Here is a 16,585-nt window from a genome sequence, read left to right on the forward strand (position 1 = left end):
CCGCCACGCCCCGCGCCCGCCCCGGCAGTGCCTCTTCCGACTCCAGCCTTAAAGGGGCCGCGCTGCGCTGCTGGGCAGGTACGGGGGGGTGGTCGTATGGCATCGGGAGAGCACGAAGGGTGCGAGTACGAATGAGAAGCGTGGGGGAGGCGCTGGGCACCCATGGGAGGAGCATGGAGGGTGCTGGGCAGCCGAGGGGGTGCGTGGGGGCGTGTTGGGCACCCCTGGGTGGAGATAGGGTGCATGGGGGAGGTGCTGGGCACCCATGGGGGTGTGCGTGGGGGTGGTGGGCACCCATAGGGCTTGGGGGGTGGGCAGGTAGGCATTGGGGAGGGTGGTGGGCACCCATGGTGGGGAGTAAGGTGTGTGGGGAAGGTGTTGAGCACGCGTGGGGGGTGGTGGGTACCCATAGGTGGGGGAAAGGTGCACGGAGGAGGTGCTCTGAGCACCCATGGGGAGTGGGAGGGTGGGCAGGTGTGTGGGGGGGAAGGTGTTGGGCAACCCGGGGGGGGGATAGGGTGCATGGTGGAGGTGCTGGGCACCCATAGGTGGGGGTAAGGTGCATGGGGGAGGTGCTGGACATCCATGGGGGCTACATGGGGGTGGTAGGCACCCATGGGTGGGGGTAAGGTGCATGGGGGAGGTGCTGAGCACCCATGGGGTGTGCATGGGGGTGCTGAGCACCCGTGGGGGGGCGGGGGGGGCAGGTAGGGGTTGGGGAGGGTGCTGGGCACCCATGGGTGGGGGAAATGCTGAGCACTCACGGGGTGGAGCGGGGATGGGACAGCTCTGGGTTGGGGGTGGTGGGCGTAAGGTGCACGGTGGGTGCTGCACACCCATGGGTGGGGGTAAGGTGCACGGGGGGTTGTGGGCACCCATGGAGGTGTTGGGGCTACATGTGGAGGGGGTGCTGAGCTCCTCCTTGGGGGTGCATGGAGCGTATGGGGGTACCCATGGGGGCATGGAGGATGCTGGGCACCCATAGGGGTGTGGGAGGGGGGTGCAGAAGGTGCTGAGCACCCATGGAGGTATGGGGGGGTGCCGGGCACCCTGGGAGGTGCCCCAAAAAAGGGGGCAGTGACCCATACAGGGCTCTGGAGGGGAAGGCAGTGCCCTGACGCCCGCTGTCCTGCCCCAGCCTGGCTGGGCGATGGCGAAGCCTGGACACACCTGGAACCGTAGTCGGTCGTTGGAGGAAGATGAGGATGAGGAGGACCCGGTGGACGCCATGATCTCACGGACGGGCTGCATGGCACAGCACCGGGAGCTGCAGGAGTGCATGGCAGCGCGGCAGGACTGGCGGCACTGCCAGCCCCAGGTCCGGGCTTTCGGCGAGTGCATGGCCCGGCGGCAGCGTGCCAAGGAACCGCACCGGGCATCCGACTCGCACCAAGCCCACCCCTCGCCCACCGGGGACTGAAATCACCGGGCCTCCCTGCCCCGGCTCCCGGCCAGCCCACCATCGGCACCCCAGGAACGGGGCAGCTGCGGCATTTGGCCCTTTTTTGATGTTATTTTTCATACAAGGGGACAGATGTGCCAGTAAATCCATGCTACATTGTTGGGAAATTAAATCCGGTGGTGTTTGTTATCCTGGACAAATTGCTTGTCTCCGTCTGCACCATCGTCAATAACCGGGAGCTCAGAGGGGACAGCTGTGGGGTGAGATGGGCATTTCCAGCCCAAAATGTCCCAAACTGGGAGCATTCACAGCGCCCAAGCTGGGTGCGACAGCCCTACTGCGGATTTCCACTCCGTGTCCTTCCCTGTGCCATCCCAAAGCTTTTCCCAGCAGCCATAACCTTGTGTCCCACCAGGCAGGATTTGGGAGGGGGGGATTTATCTCCTGGGAACTCCCAAGGGGATTAGGGATGGGAAGAAAAAAAGGCTCTGAACACCACTTCCTAGCAAATAAGCTACGAAAAAGAAAATAAAATGGCTTCTTGTGGGTTGGAAAGGGAGGGGCCCCGTGGCTTTTGGCAGGGGGGGCGGAACTTTCCAGGCTGTTTCCAAGGAAGGTGGGTGCTTGGGGTGCCGAGTGGCTGAGTTTGGGTGCTGTCAGCCAAAAATCACAACTGGCACAAGACCCATGAGTGAATATCCAGCAACCCCTGAGCAGCCCCAGTTTGGGGGAAGAGTGCTTATGTGTTATTTTCCCTCTTTTTAAGGGCTGGTGCTTAGGAAAAGGGGAAAAAATCCCAAACAAACCAGGTTTTGGGCAGGAACAGCAAAGAAGCATCCATCAAACCAGGGCTTAAGTTTGGTTCTAAGGCACCTCCTTAAAGGATGGTGTGATCAGTACTGTGTCAGCTAGCCTAAATAAAAACAGCCGCGTGCGATCTCAAAATTTGAAATAGGAAGGATGGGAGCAAAAACCCAGGTGCTGTGACCCGTTTGACCCCTACGTGCACCTAAAATCCACAGCTCCCACGGGCTCTGGGTTTTGCAGGATGGCGATAAGAAGCTGAGCAGCTCGGCCAAATTTGGGACATCCTCGGTCCCACATCCCTCGAGAAAAGCACCAGTTCTGGGAAAAACATCTGGTGCCGTCCTGGGAAATCCCCCAAACCGCTTTGTGCTTCAGGCATTTGTCCTTGCGAGGCACAAGTAATTTCTCCCTTTCCAAAAGGGTAAAAAGCAGATTGACTTTGGGGAGTCAAAAAGCAGATTGACTTTGGGGAGTCAAAAAGCAGATTGACTTTGGGGAGTCAAAAAGCAGATTGACTTTGGGGAGTCAAAAAGCAGATTGACTTTGGGGAGTCAAAAAGCAGATTGACTTTGGGGAGTCAAAAAGCAGATTGACTTTGGGGAGTCAAAAAGCAGATTGACTTTGGGGAGTCAAAAGTTTACCCTTTCTGGCTTGAAAGGCAAATCAGAAATTAAGGAGAAATTTTGCATACTCTGCCTGACAGCCCCAACCTTCCCGCCTCTGCCCTCTGAGGCTTTTTTCTGTCAAGCAGCGGTTGTTCAGCTGCTCGGGGATGATCATCCCCAACCCTCCCAGGGCTCTGCGGCTCCATTCGTGTTGGCAAAGCTCCGATTTAAGCAGCTCTACGAGAACAATGCATTTCTCCAGCTGAAGAATGGAGCAGGGTGGTCACTTCCACATCAGTAACATCTGGGAGCGTTGCAGTACAGCGTTAGTAACTTGCAGAGATTTCTGCAGACTAAAACTCACAGAAATCCTTGTATACCAACAGTAAAACATAAAGGAGAAAAAAAAAAAGGGGGGGGAAAGAACTGAGAAAAGCCTCATTTCATTGTGAAGCCCCTTCACTCAGCGTACAAATCGGATATAAACACACGTATTTGTCTTTATTAAGACAAGCTGCTTGACAACAGTGGAAATTTCTTCCAGTTCCGCAAGTTATCACTACAGTGCTCATGGAGTCACCTTCTGGAGGCTTAAGTAGCCAAGAAGGAGAAGCCTCGCTCTTCCAGAGGCGGCTCTGAAATGGATGGAGCGTTCTTCATCTCAGTTCATCTGCGCTAGAAGCTCTTCAAGTTCCGGTCGAGACTTTAATCGGCTCTTGAAGTCAGCTTCTGTGTGCTGGGGAGGGAAGGGGGAAAAAAAACCCCAAGCAAATCAGAATCGCCTCTTGAGTACTTTTTGAAATCAAGAGAAAGACAAAACTCTCTCCCAAAGAGAATCAATTAAGAGAGGAAAAACAAAAGGCTTAAACATCCACTGAACCCAGGGAGTGGGAAGCCCCAGTCACTGCAGGCTGAGATCCCGCGGGCAGCTCAACCTGGAAGCAGGTGGCAGAGCTTTAAGCCTCCTCTCTTACATTCAGCCTGCAAGAGGAGCAGCTGCCGGGGGTAAAGCACAGAGGGCAGAAAAGATTGATCTTAAAGGTCCCTTCCAACCTAGATGATTCTATGATTCTGGCAGCAAGTGAGCATGGCAGCCATGGACACGCTTGGTCACCCCACAGGCTCTAAAATTCAGCCTTGTAGGCTCCTCCGCTGCTTTTGGAAGAGTGAGCACAACTGCATTGTGCTCAAGAAGTCAACCGGACGCCTCAAATTCTGCCACTGCCTATCACCGAAGCATCTCTTTTCTCGAGGAGACATGCCACTTTCTGCAGAACTTTGAAAGAGCATCCCAAAGCTTTAATCTCTCTTCTGCACTGCCAGTCTTGTGAAGCCAGCTTGGGTCTCTCCCCTGGGCTTCCTGCATCAGACTGCAATGACTTTGCAAATGGCACAATGTCACAGTTCTCCCTCTGGAGACAAAGGCATCAGCCAAAATTTAAAAATAAATAAATAAATAAGTGGCAGCCCTAAGGCAGAGACGGGACTGTGACCAAAAGCAGAGGAGATTACTAGACTCGAGAGACCACCTCCTGTATTCCTTCTGGTTTTGCAGAGCTGGAGATAACTAAACATTCTTCAAAGGCCACTTAAGAAGCCAACTGTGTTTTCACATTTGAGTTTACTGTATTGCCTTCCCTTTCAAGGCACAAAAATCTTTTGTCCCTGAACAAATAGGGCTTCCTGGGACTGTTCTGTCTGAATGTAAAATGACAGAAGTTTAAATATCTCCTTATGCCTGGTCCACCAGCGAGTGGAGTTCTGTCCTGAAGTCCTCAGTGCTGAGAAAACTATCAGGCTTTTCTGCCAAAAACAAGCTGAACCTTTCCCAGAACAAATTCCGTCAAAACAGGGCACAGCATTTGGATTTCCAGTCCCAGTTTTGCTACCGACTGCTCCATTAAGTTCCTGGCGATTCCTAGGTAAGAGGCAGTGAAGCACTGCTGAAGGAAAGCTTTCCCTTCTGAGTCGCAGGCAACCTGCGGCAGCAAAGGAAAGCAACTTGCAACCTGCCCTCTCCTACAGATCTATGGGATTGGCTAGGAAAGTACCTTCTGTGGTACTAATTACAGGAGGCTAAATGGAAAATTAAACATTCATCAAGAATTAAGAGATAATGGATTTCCATAGACCAAGTGAGGGCTTAGTTCTGGCAGATCCTAGGTATCCGCAAGTCTAGAGTAGACAGTAGTCTCAGGACCGGGTCTGTATTTTCAAAGCAAATTCAAGTCACACAGCACATCTGCTTCCTAAACGCAAAGGTACTGGTAAAATTAAACATACCTCTTTCACTAACAGATGGACCCCTTCAGGCTGATTACTCTGAATAATTTCCAAGAGTATCGGAGCAAACGTTGAACTCAAACCGCTGATCTGAAAGAAGAAATAGAAGCACTGGAGGAGCAGGACACCCCATACAAAATGGCCTCTTTATACTAATGGCACAGAAAGAGTCCATTTCAGTATGAGCCTGCGGCAGTCAACCACTCCATTAGAGAAGAGCGGCCCAAAGCTCTTGTTTTGGCTCTTCTCTACAAATATTGTGCTTCCCATCCCTGCCTGCATGGTCTCCTGCATGTAGGGAGACTCAGCCACGCGTGAAGATCTTAATTTAGGTGAGACTCTAATACAAAGGCTGCCACGGCAAACCTGCAAGCCCCAGCGTTAACCACACATCAGCTCTCTCCAGAGGAAAAAGTCTACTTCTGGGTCTAAAATATAATGCAGCAGAGACTGCGCATATAGCAAGGGAACACGCTATAAACTAGGAAAAAAAAAAAAATCACTTAGGAGAAGCACCTATTTACCTCGATCAGTTGTACGCTTTTGAAGCTGACCCTGATACTAACGGTATTTTTAAATTTCATCAGGTTTGTCCACGCATTCATCCTTGAACATGATTTTTCTACCCCTTCCATCAAATATTCTGCATAAAATAGATAGTAAACCTTCTGGCCGAAATACAGAATCCAGGAACCCCTCCTCTGCTTCTACTTTATGAGTAACCTTTACCAAGAAACCTCATTAGACTTCTTCGTGCTTCAATTTACGCCCAAAATTATGCCTTTCATTTGTTCAAAGCACTTAACTCCACTTGTTAAGGGGTTTTGAGAGCCTGAGATAGGATGTGCTGCACAAGAGCCGCAGTGCTGTCAGCAAACGCCAGCTCATACCTGGACAACCCTCTGATGGGTAGTAAGGACTGCATCCAGCTGCATTTTGGAACCTCGCTCTTCCAGGAACAGCACTTCGTTGGTTTTGGTGGGCATCGCGTAGCTGTAGGAACCACAGGTCAGCGCTTAAGACAGGGAGGATAGATTTGCACTACTTTACAGGAATGAATCAACCTCCAGCAGCAGAGAACGTGGAAATAGATTAACTTTTCATGAGAAATTAATTATGCAAACAACGTATCTTGCAAATCAAGCACTGGCAGAAGCCGAGTGTTTTACTGGAAAGAGATAACGGAGAAGCTTGCAGCACTACTGCCAGCAAAAACCTGTTTCAGCTACAAACACCAGCCTGAGAAGAGAACTTTTAACTTCTTTATGGTTGTTAAAGCAACAGTTCTGACTTATTTTGCAATCTGTTCATCGGGAACAAAGCTAAAGCCACTGCTGCAACACACCACTCAAAAGACATTATTTTCACCTCTGAATTTAACAACAGCACCATCAAGCACTGATCAGATTCTGCTCTCTGGTAAGTGTGACTCCAGAGACCTCGGCCTCCCCATCTCCATTTGTACAGCATCAATAACTACAGGTTACATCCTCCTGCCCACGTTTTACCCTGCAAATTTTGCTCTTAAAGGGCAAATAATTTATTTCTGTACATATCGAACTCTGCACACCAAGTCCAACCTCAGAGGGCACAAGTATGATACAAGGTACTAACGCTTTACACTGAAAGTGCTATCAGTAGTCTCAGGCTGCGGGATTTTTCTGTGAATTCTTTCATTGCTGCTGACAGAATTGTAATTTCTTAGTGTCGCTGGGTATCCTGCTCAAAACAAACACCTGTCAGTCACCGCTGTGTCACCATTTTTAGTGCTGTTTAGTGCAAAAGACATCACAGAGGCTACAAGCGGCTGATCTGTGGGCACAGGATTTCAGATCCACAGCTGACAGTTCAGCAAAGTGGACGAACATAAAGCAAATGATTGTTGATAGGTTTAATCGGCATAAGCAGGAACCCATGTTTATACTCAGAGGTAAAGATAGACATTTCAGATAATCGCCATCAAGTGTATTTACTTCCTTACAGCAACGCAGTGCTTCTCCCAGTGACTACAGCTCCTTGGGTGCACTGCAGGCACCAAGGAGCTGTATTATGTTCCTCAGACTCATTAAAATGAGCAAAGCTGCTGTCAGGGGTTCACCTGCTTCGAAAATCTAGTGTGCAACTGAAGCATCCTCTATTACTAAAGTAAAGTGGAGGGCAGCTCTCCCACAAGCTTCAGGGGTTTCCCAAGCTCATTCTAGTTTGTATAATCAGTATAACTTGCTTATTGCACAATATATGCGCAGAGCCTGGATGAAACACCGTAAAGAAAAAACAGCAGCAAAAGTCAGCAATACTTAAGCTTACATTCCCGGGCTCAGCACCCACAGGCTTAAGCTGCCTTCTCAAAGGAACAAAAAGTAACAGCTATTTTTTTTTTTTCCCTGAGATCTGTTCAGTCAGTGCCTCAACAACTCCATTTCAGCCTTCCTTATAAGAATAGAGCATCCAAAACAGTACAGACACACAAAAAGAGAACACCAGGCAGATGACAGAAGATTTGGATTTACATGCGAGAATCTATCAGTGAGATTAGATTGCACCCTTGTCTGCAAAGTATCATCATCTATGAGCCTCATGCGGCCTAACGCAATGTGATTACGAGGGATGACAAACAAGGAGCCGTGTTCCTCATACCTTTCATTCACTTTAATGGAGAGTCGGTTGCAGAGTTTATGCACGTACTGAGCAAAATGCTCCACAAGACACATATCATAGGAAGTCATCTGGATGTTGACATCTCCGTACTCATATTCGGTCCCAGCATTTATCTCTTTCATCTGTACTTTATCCTTCTTCTTCTTTGGACCCTGTATTTTTTTTTAAAAAAAGAAGAAACAGAAAGCATATCTGTTTTGAACAAAGCTGGAAATAAAAAAAAAACATTAACCCTTGCCCACACAGGAGACCATGCTAAGGTACTCTCTTCTAACAAAGGTTTGCTGAACTATGTCGAACATATCACAGCCCATCTGTGCTCACTTTCCCCGACTACAAAACTGGGATGACATTATCTTAACAGATGTTCTCAAGTTGAGCAGTTCAGTTCTTGGATGGCAGCACCACAGAAGTCACACAGAAAATACGTGCGTATCATGATTAATTTCTTCCAGGAGAAACCAAGGAGTAGAAAACAAACTGCTTTTTATTCCAGTTCCTGCCTTTGAGGCAGCTGTCTTGATGAGTTATTGTTCCCTCCTTCCACAAAAATTGTTGTCTTTCCAAGTTTCAGGGAATGTAAAAAGTTTAGACGCAAATAAGACCTGCTTATAATACTCTGCAATAATTTGAAGTTGGGATATTAAATTCAGCATCAGGAAGAGATTACTCATTAACTTGAACAAGAACGTACCGGACAAAAGAAAGTATTTATGCAGCCTTGTGAGTAGGTACTTCACATGATATAACACTCTTTATCAAGAGAAGCAGAAGTAAATAATTACATTATTTCTTTTTAATATGATTCATCAACCACGGAATTAATAATACCAACATTTAAATCAGACTGTGAAAAGATGGGTCAGCTAAAAGCAAGCACAGTAAGGGAGTTCTTATGCCTACCTCCTTTGGGAGCAGGTATTTATACCTCCCAATACCATGCGTAGGACGGGCTTTGTAGTGTCTGTGGCAACTCATGAGCACATCACCTGAAAATCAAAGCAGAGCAAACACATTTCCAGCTGAATGGCAGACAGCCCTTCTTTTAACAAACATATACAGGTGCTTTGAGAGCCCAAAATCCACACCAGGGGCAAGAATTTGTCCTCAGATCTTTGACAGAAGGCAAAGGCAAGCTAAGGCTTCGTCCGATCTATGCCCCACGCAGGCAGCCTGTGCATCACAGCAAGCCTGTTACAATTCACAGTTGGTTACGGCAAGCAACAAATAAAGGAGGAAGAGATTAAAAGTGACTCATTTCCCAGGTGATTTCTCAGGCAAACAAACAAACAAAAAAAAAAAAGACAGACTTGTCAGCACCAGTGGCTGGTGAGGATACTGATGAAATGTTACATCTGTCTCCTCTTATGCGACAGCAGTGATGCTACTATGATGGATCTGAGCCTCACTTAATTTTAAATCCAGCCCTGTTCAAATATTCATGTGCTAGGAAGCCAAATCAAAACGGTATCGGCTTTTATTTATACTTCCTTCTCCAGGGTAAAATGAAACCCTCAATAACCCTCGTTTTAATAAACGAAGCTCAGAACAGCAAAAAGAAAGCGAACACCAAGGATCTAAGCCACTCAGTTACACTTTGCCTCCACATCAAAATCAAATTCTATTTTAAATTGTGTCAGCAGACTCCACCAGCTAACTAAACGTTAAAATGGGACCTCACGGGGGTGTAAGTCAGTTCCTGGACATTAATATAGCAAATGCATCTGGCTGGTGTCATTCCACAGTGTAACATCATGACTAAGAGCACCTGCTTGGCCAAGAACACAGAAACAAAGGAAACCGTTAGGAAAAATATATGGAAGTGGAAGAGCACTTGCTCAGGTTATTTAACAAGCTCAAAATTCACTAAAAAAAAATAAAAAAGGAGACAAATGCTGAAATGGGTAAGATTTATTTGGGGTAAATGAAGTTTTGTCTTGCATTGGATTAATAAGAGGCCTTACCCGCAGCACATAGATGGCTTTCTCTGGGTGCGGCTGCTCTGTAGGAAACAAGATAATTGTTAAAAGCTCTGCTTTTACCCACCTGTGGAAACACAACATATCTGGTCAATCTCCTTGAACAAAGGCTCACACCCCAAGTCCCTCAGACACAGATAGATCCCATTAGCAAAAAGGCTTTCTCTTCTTCACATCCTACAGCCTTTCAGCTCCCAGACATCAGCTGAAAGTCTTCCCCCCACAATTCAAAGACTTTCCTTGGCAAAAAGTACTTTTTCTGACACTATCAGAAGAAGTGACCGAATGTTTTTAATGCTTTATACTGTGTTTTACTTACTGAGTTTGATTTCAGACAACTCACCTGCTAAGCGCAAACACCTGTGTTAGCAACCATCCCTTCTTCAAGCATAGCACCTGCAATGAGCCACCACAATCAAAATGCAAACAGTATGGCAGACATCGGTGAGTTTTCACCAGCGCTTGCCAGAATACAGCCACCAAAACAACACCTGAGACCTTCTGAATGTACCGATAACCCCCTCAATCTCTCCACAGCCTCCAGCCACTGTCACTTGCCAGAATACCAACGCAACACAAGGGAAAGGGATGAAGGAGTAGGAAGATGATGATTGCTGTAACCTTTTCTTGCACCCCCTTGCTTTTTTTCAGGATCCTCATTTACAGGTTACCCAGAGAAGTTGTGGATGCCCCATTATTAAAAGTGTTCAAGGCCAGGCTGGATGGGGCTCTGAACAACCTGGTCTAGTGGGAGATGTCCTTGCTCAGGGCAGGAGGGTTAGAACTGGATGAGCTTTAAGGTCCCTTCCAACCCAAACCATTCTACGATTCTATGATTTCCAAAGACACAGCCTTGCTGCTTTCACATGGCCGGTGATTCTCCGATCCCTCACACCATCCCACTGCCTCCAGGTTAAAACAGCCACATAAACAACCCTTGTTCTTGTTCCAGCTCCATGTGGATGGAGGGAAACACAGTTCATACATGACGAGAGCAGCATCAAGCAAAGAGCTTTGCTGTCACCACAACCCCAGCAGGCAGGAGCTGCATCATGTCAGCTGGGGGGATAATTATCAATGTCCCCAAAGAGTGACCAGAGGAACAGGAAGACCCAGGACAGGACAGGGCCAGGGGCTGTAATTCACCCTGTGTCACTGGGGTGATCCCTGGGTGCCTGAGGAGGGTTGTATGGGGGTCCCCGCCGCAGGTACAGCAGGGGAGGCGACCCAGGGCACTAACTCAGGGCTGCAGAATCATCAAATGGTTTGGGCTGGAAGGGACCTGAAAGATCATCCAGTGCCACCGCCTGCCCTGGGCAGGGACACCTCCCACCAGCCCAGCTTGCTCCAAGCCCCGGCCAACCTGGCCTTGAACCCCTCCAGGGATGGGGCATCTCCCACCTCTCTGGGCAACCTGGGCCAGGGGCTCACTGCCCTCACAGCCAAGAATTTCTGCCTCAGATCTCAGCTCAATCTTCCCCTCTTGCAGTGGAAACCCCTTCCCCCTCGTCCCATGGCTCCACTCCCTCATCCAGAGTCCCTCCCCAGCTTTCCTGGAGCCCCTTGAGGGACTGGAAGGGGCTCCAAGGTCTCCGTGGAGCCTTCTCTTCTCCAGGCTGAACCCCCACAACTCTCTCAGCCTGTCCTCCCAGCAGAGGGGCTCCAGCCCTCCCAGCATCTCCGGGGCCTCCTCTGGCCCCGCTCCAGCAGCTCCGTGTCTCTCCTGTGCTGAGGCCCCAGAGCTGGAGGCAGCACTGCAGGGGGGTCTCCCCCGAGCGGAGCAGAGGGGCAGAATCCCCCCCTCGCCCTGCTGCCCACGCTGCTGGGGATGCAGCCCAGGCTGCGGGGGTGTTTCTGGACTGTCAGTGTACACACACACCCGCACACACCCCCCCAATCTAGCCGCCGGCTAGGGCCTGTCACCCCCCAGACTCCCCACTACCAGGTCTGGGCCTGTCCCTCCTGTCCCCATTCCCAGGCCTGCCCCTCCCCCGGGGCCGGGCCTGTGTGTGTGTGTCCTCACACCCTGGTACCGGGCCCGGTGTCGCGGCCCGCCGGTACCTTCGGCAGCGCCGCGCTCATCCCGCCGCCTAGGACAGAGCTGCATCCGTCGCTCAAAGCGTCCCTCCCACCCCGCGTTCCGCACACCGGGGGATAACGACGATTTTTGGACAATGCCCCTCAGCTGCTCGTAGAGGCCAGGTCTCCTGAAGGAGGGTCCGGTGAGGGGAGCAGTAATGGCGGACACCCAATGCACGCCAAGCTCTCCGCGGCCCGCCCTCCAGCCCGCTCCTCGCACCCTGATTGGCCTTCCGCCGCGTCCGTCCAGGCGCGGAGCAGCGCGGCGCAGCGGCCATGTTGGGTGTGGCCCGCTTGGAAGCACCGCCTGTACGGCCCCGCCTCAGCCTGGCGCGGCGGCCATCTTGAGTGTGTCCCGCCCAGCCCCCGCCCTGTGGCGGCCATGTCAGCGCGGTGCCGGAGCGCTGTGAGGGGGGAGAGGGGATGGAGGGCGCCCGGGGCCCGGCAGGGCGGGCGGCGTAGAGCCGAGCAGGTTTCAGGGCGGGGTGATCTGCGTTCGTGAGCCCTCAGACAGCACACATTATCCCCGCTGGCTGTTGGATCGAGGCAGGGACCCAGCGGGGGCTCAGCAGGCCTCTGCTTTGGCCTGGAGACAGGCCCTATGGGGCCTGTGGGATGTGGGGGCACGTAGGCCTGAAGCAGGGCCAGAGGATTTGGTACTAAACCCGTCTGGTTTGGCTCTCCCAGCTGGCACAAGCACTGCAAAGGTTGGGGGTTTTTTTGCAGTTGCTGAGGCAGGGTTGGACCTTACCCTGTAAGTCAATAGCATATAATGGTCCAGGGTTGGTTGCGTCTGTGCTGGCAGGCCACCACAGGCCTTGAACGTGAAGGCACGAGGTGTTCAGGCCCCAGGGCAGGCACGCTTTCGGCTTGTGGGGGAAGCAAAAACAAACTTCTTTCAGAAGCCGGCTGCTGCCTGTGAGGACAGAGTGAATCCTGCCGTACTGCCAGCGCTTTGATCCCAGCTGCTGTCTGGAGGCACTTCCCTAAAACATTTTAAGTGGGAAGACTACTGTAGGAAGGGTGGACTGACAGGGATGTCCTTGATTTGCAGTGTGTGTTTCCCAGTGGGAGTGGAAGTGGGCAAGGACTTCGCCTGGCAGACCGGGGTAGGAAGAGATGGGCGCTGCATGGCCCTGTGCCCCCCAAACCTGGCAATCTGGCGTCAACTCGGGGAAACCGATCCCTTTGCAAACAGCCCCCGCCTGTCTTTTCCACCTTCCTCTTCTTTACCATGCTATCTCCAACACAAACCTTCATTTCACCTAGACTCTTCCCCACTACCTTCTTTCCTACCTGGCCCCAATTTCCCTCTTTTTGTCTGGCAGACACTACCTGCCTGCTTCCCTGAACGCCCATCTTAAGAGTTCTCCATCCTGGGCAGCAGCTGCCTGGCAGCTTGATTTTGGGTCAAAATTTCCAGCCCTGCTGACTGATGGCTGCTCCGATTGCTTTTGGCTGGAGCTGTCAGGGCTCATGATGGACTTTCTAGTTCATCTGCACTCATCGATGTGGCAAGTCTCCTCCGCTGCAGACCAGGCCCGTGCATTTGATTCCTGCTCCGTGATCTACCCTGCCAGGCCCTGTCCTGCATTTCTGATTGCCTGGAGCTCCCGACACACACCTGACACCCCAGATGTTCATCCCCATTGTGATCTGGTGCTTGGAGCAGAGAGAAGGAACGTGAGAGGAGGACATTTGCCTGAAAGCATAGCCTGGGCTGGCTCTGTGCCATGCTCAGCATATGGAAGAAGCAGAAGCGATCTGCGCCACCTTTGCTCTCTCCTCCGCGCTTTGCAAGGACACGGGCTCCCAGCTCTGAGCTGTGTTTTCCTGGTGATCCCCGGACACTACAAAACTGCTTGTGTGGAACGGATGTTGTACTGCCCTTTGATCTCGCCTCGGGAGCCCCAGGCAGGGCCACCCTGGCAATGACGCTTGTTAGCTAACCGCAGGGTGCTCTGAGCAAGGAGCACTGTGGGAGTCTGAGCTGGGTTAAGACCAGCACTTCCCTTCCAGGAAAGCTGGGCTTCTCCTCCTATAAAATTTGAAGCCCTGGAGGAAATGCTGCGCTTGAGGAGAGCCTGCTGTGACTCCAGGGGGACTGGCTGGTCCTGCATTTGTGGGGGGAGGCCGTGACAGGCACTGCAATTAAGAGCAGGTCATGCTCATGACGACCTCTTGTTCCACGACCTCAAACTCCGCGTGCTCATGGAGGGGAGGTACACCCCCTCATTCCCTCTGCCCCTCATGGGGACTCATTTTTTGGCCACCCACAAAATGCGGCTGAGGAGGGAGTGTCGACCCAGACTGAGTCTGGGGGTACAGCAGTCACTGCTAAACATACTGCAGGAACCCCTCTCCCAGTGACCATCATTGTCCTGCACGTCTCGGTGAAAAACGAGCCCATCTCTTCACTGCAGTTTTTCCAGCATCTATCATAGACGGAAACATTTTAAGGCTAAAAGGGACTGTTAAATCATGTAATTCAGTCTCCTGCACATTGCAGCCTATAGATTTCCGCTGATTTACAGCTGTATGGAAGCAGATCACTCCTGTTTCGATGAAAGCATCTTTCTCATAAAGGCTCCTGCTCTTGATTTTCCCTGGATACAAAGATAGCGCTGCTCTTGGCAGCCTGTTCTGGCGGCTGAGCACCCTCCCTGTTAAAAAACGTGGACCTTCTTTCCAATTTGAACGTGCCTCGCCTTCAGCTCCCAGCCGCCAGTCCTCGCCATGCCTTTCTTTGACTAATGAATCGTTTCACAGCCAGGTACCCGAATCCCTGTTTGCCGGAGCACAGCCTGCCTTTTTGTGACATTTAGAAAAAGAAGCAAAAGTGTTGCTTTGCTGCTTTCCCCCTCAGCTGCAGAAGCCCAGACTGCTCCTTTTGTGTACTGTGCTAAAACAACCCAGGGAGCTCTCTTCCTCTCGAGGTTTCCCCAGCTGCTGAGAGGGCCAGGCCTTGCTGGAGGGGTTATTTCCTCTTCTGCTTCTTCTTCTGCTTTGCTGCAGACTTCCCTCCCTGTCATGTACCTGGCTGTGCCCTGTCAATGACCCAGCATGGCGCGCAGTAGAGGTGCTGGCAGAGGTAATGCTGGTTTCCCACCTACGCAGGAGGCTGCTCCAGGCTCCCTGCCCCTTCTCAATCTATCGCGCTGCCTGGAGGAGCAAAGCTGTCCTAGGAGAGTTGAGATCCAGTGCCTGAAAGCCTCTGTTTCTTTTTAGACTTGTCCAATTACAAACACGATCAAAAAGCCTTTAAATGTACCCTGGAAGAAGCCCTCTGATAAGCGTGTCTCCTCTTCTACCTTCTGCAGTGCTTCTTAGGACTGCGCCTAAGATCTGCGGGAGTCTGTGGGACGATCTCCCTGGGCTTCAGCGAGTGGAAGCAGAAGAAGAATCCCTCAGTCGCGTTATCTCAAAAGCCTCATCCATGTCCCCTGCCAGCCCCTGGGGCTGAAACCTCTTTGGCGGCAACGAAGAAGTGTTTTCTTTGCCCAGCGCGAAGAGATGCTGAGCCTGAGCAGGGCTTTTGTGATAAAAATAATCGTTACTAACAGTCAAGACTTCTCCCTGGTAGAGAGCCCTCGTTTTCCTTGGAATCAGCGGGAAAGATCCCTGAATCCATACTGACAGGTAAACAAGGACAATATATATATTTAAAATATATATATTTTAAATTTAAAATGAGGTAGAAATTATTTAAGTCAGGTCTCTGCCAGGCTGGATTCCCTTTCCCCGTGGTGTAGGAGAGGAGCCACACAACCGGTGCCACAAGCACAGGGGAAGTGCTCCCAAATGCTGGGTGCAAAGCTGAATGCAAGCTCCTGCTCATATCTTTATTAACACTTATTTAAATTTAATCACCTTATTAAAGACACGTTTTCTCTTTCAGTTCACTGGCAGTTCAAGGCCTGGGAAAAAAAAAAAACCACACCAAAAAACCTCAGAGCAGCAGTTAATCATACTGAGGGAGTACAAATGAAATGATAAAAATAGAAAGGATGGACTGTTTGGTTTTCAAAATGCCATCTCATTCTGCACCTGGATTGTGGGCGCTTGGTAGGGGTGAGACTCGTATCAGAGAACAAGGTCCCTGGAGCGGGAAGGTTCAATGAGTGTTTCCATTTACCAGGCAGAGACGGAGCACGGAGCCCGCAGCTGGAGACACCGAACAAAGGACATTCGTGGCCGCAGGTGACGTACCTGCAAGCAAATCCTGTGCCCCCTTTGGCTACATGGACCATTTATAAATCCGGGACAGCGGGTCACGTGGAAATGGAATAATGTTTCAGTCCATGATTTTTTTCAGAGGAGAAGGATTTGGGGCGTGGTGTCCCCTTAGCGGAAGAGATGTGGTGCTGAGATGTCGCACTCAGGCCATGGCAACGAAGGTGTTGAGATACAAGAGGGCACAAGAGAACAAAACTCACTGCAGCAACTACATTTGGGGGGGGACTAAACGAGCAGTGGATGCCATTCCCTGACCATCAGTACAGGGAGGGTCTGGAACAATCTCCCACATGGGAAAATGGTGAAAAACTTACCCATTTCCACGTGGAAAATACCTCCTGGAGCATTAGTTGGACCTCGTTGAGTGGATCGCAAGAGATTTGCACCAACGTCGACATGAATACAACCATGGGGCAGGAGCTGCAGACCCCGGAGGGCTTTGTCATTGAGCACGTTCTGGTTTCAGCCGAGATATTACTGGGACCAGCAGGTGATGGCAGCACCAGCTGAAGCCCCGAGAAGCCCAGGGGGGTGAG

The 16,585-nt window shown here is 50.9% G+C and overlaps 2 protein-coding genes across 6 annotated transcripts; one reads left to right on the top strand and one right to left on the bottom strand.

The window, feature by feature from the left end:
* Positions 1–12: 12 nt before the first annotated feature.
* On the top strand, positions 13–1,599 carry COA4 (cytochrome c oxidase assembly factor 4 homolog). 5 transcript variants are annotated; one of them, XM_074573010.1, is made up of 2 exons: positions 13–78; positions 1,139–1,599. In XM_074573010.1, the coding sequence occupies exon 2, from the start codon at positions 1,151–1,153 to the stop codon at positions 1,418–1,420; it is 270 nt and encodes an 89-aa protein (XP_074429111.1). In that variant the 5' UTR covers positions 13–78; positions 1,139–1,150; the 3' UTR covers positions 1,421–1,599. The 5 variants fall into 5 exon arrangements, with proteins under 5 accessions (XP_074429111.1, XP_074429112.1, XP_074429115.1 ...); XM_074573011.1 differs by having other exon boundaries at positions 44–78; positions 1,091–1,599; XM_074573014.1 differs by lacking the exon at positions 13–78 and adding an exon at positions 83–119 and having other exon boundaries at positions 1,139–1,596.
* Positions 1,600–3,289: 1,690 nt separating this feature from the next.
* On the bottom strand, positions 3,290–12,022 carry MRPL48 (mitochondrial ribosomal protein L48). Its single transcript, XM_074572239.1, has 8 exons — positions 11,796–12,022; positions 10,078–10,130; positions 9,720–9,757; positions 8,659–8,744; positions 7,735–7,907; positions 5,988–6,090; positions 5,098–5,187; positions 3,290–3,550 (listed from the first exon to the last, which is right to left on the bottom strand). The coding sequence occupies exons 1-8, from the start codon at positions 11,814–11,816 to the stop codon at positions 3,476–3,478; spliced, it is 639 nt and encodes a 212-aa protein (XP_074428340.1). The 5' UTR covers positions 11,817–12,022; the 3' UTR covers positions 3,290–3,475.
* Positions 12,023–16,585: the final 4,563 nt, after the last annotated feature.

This window comes from Larus michahellis, chromosome 1 (genome assembly GCF_964199755.1).
Source record: "Larus michahellis chromosome 1, bLarMic1.1, whole genome shotgun sequence".
NCBI lineage: Eukaryota > Metazoa > Chordata > Aves > Charadriiformes > Laridae > Larus > Larus michahellis.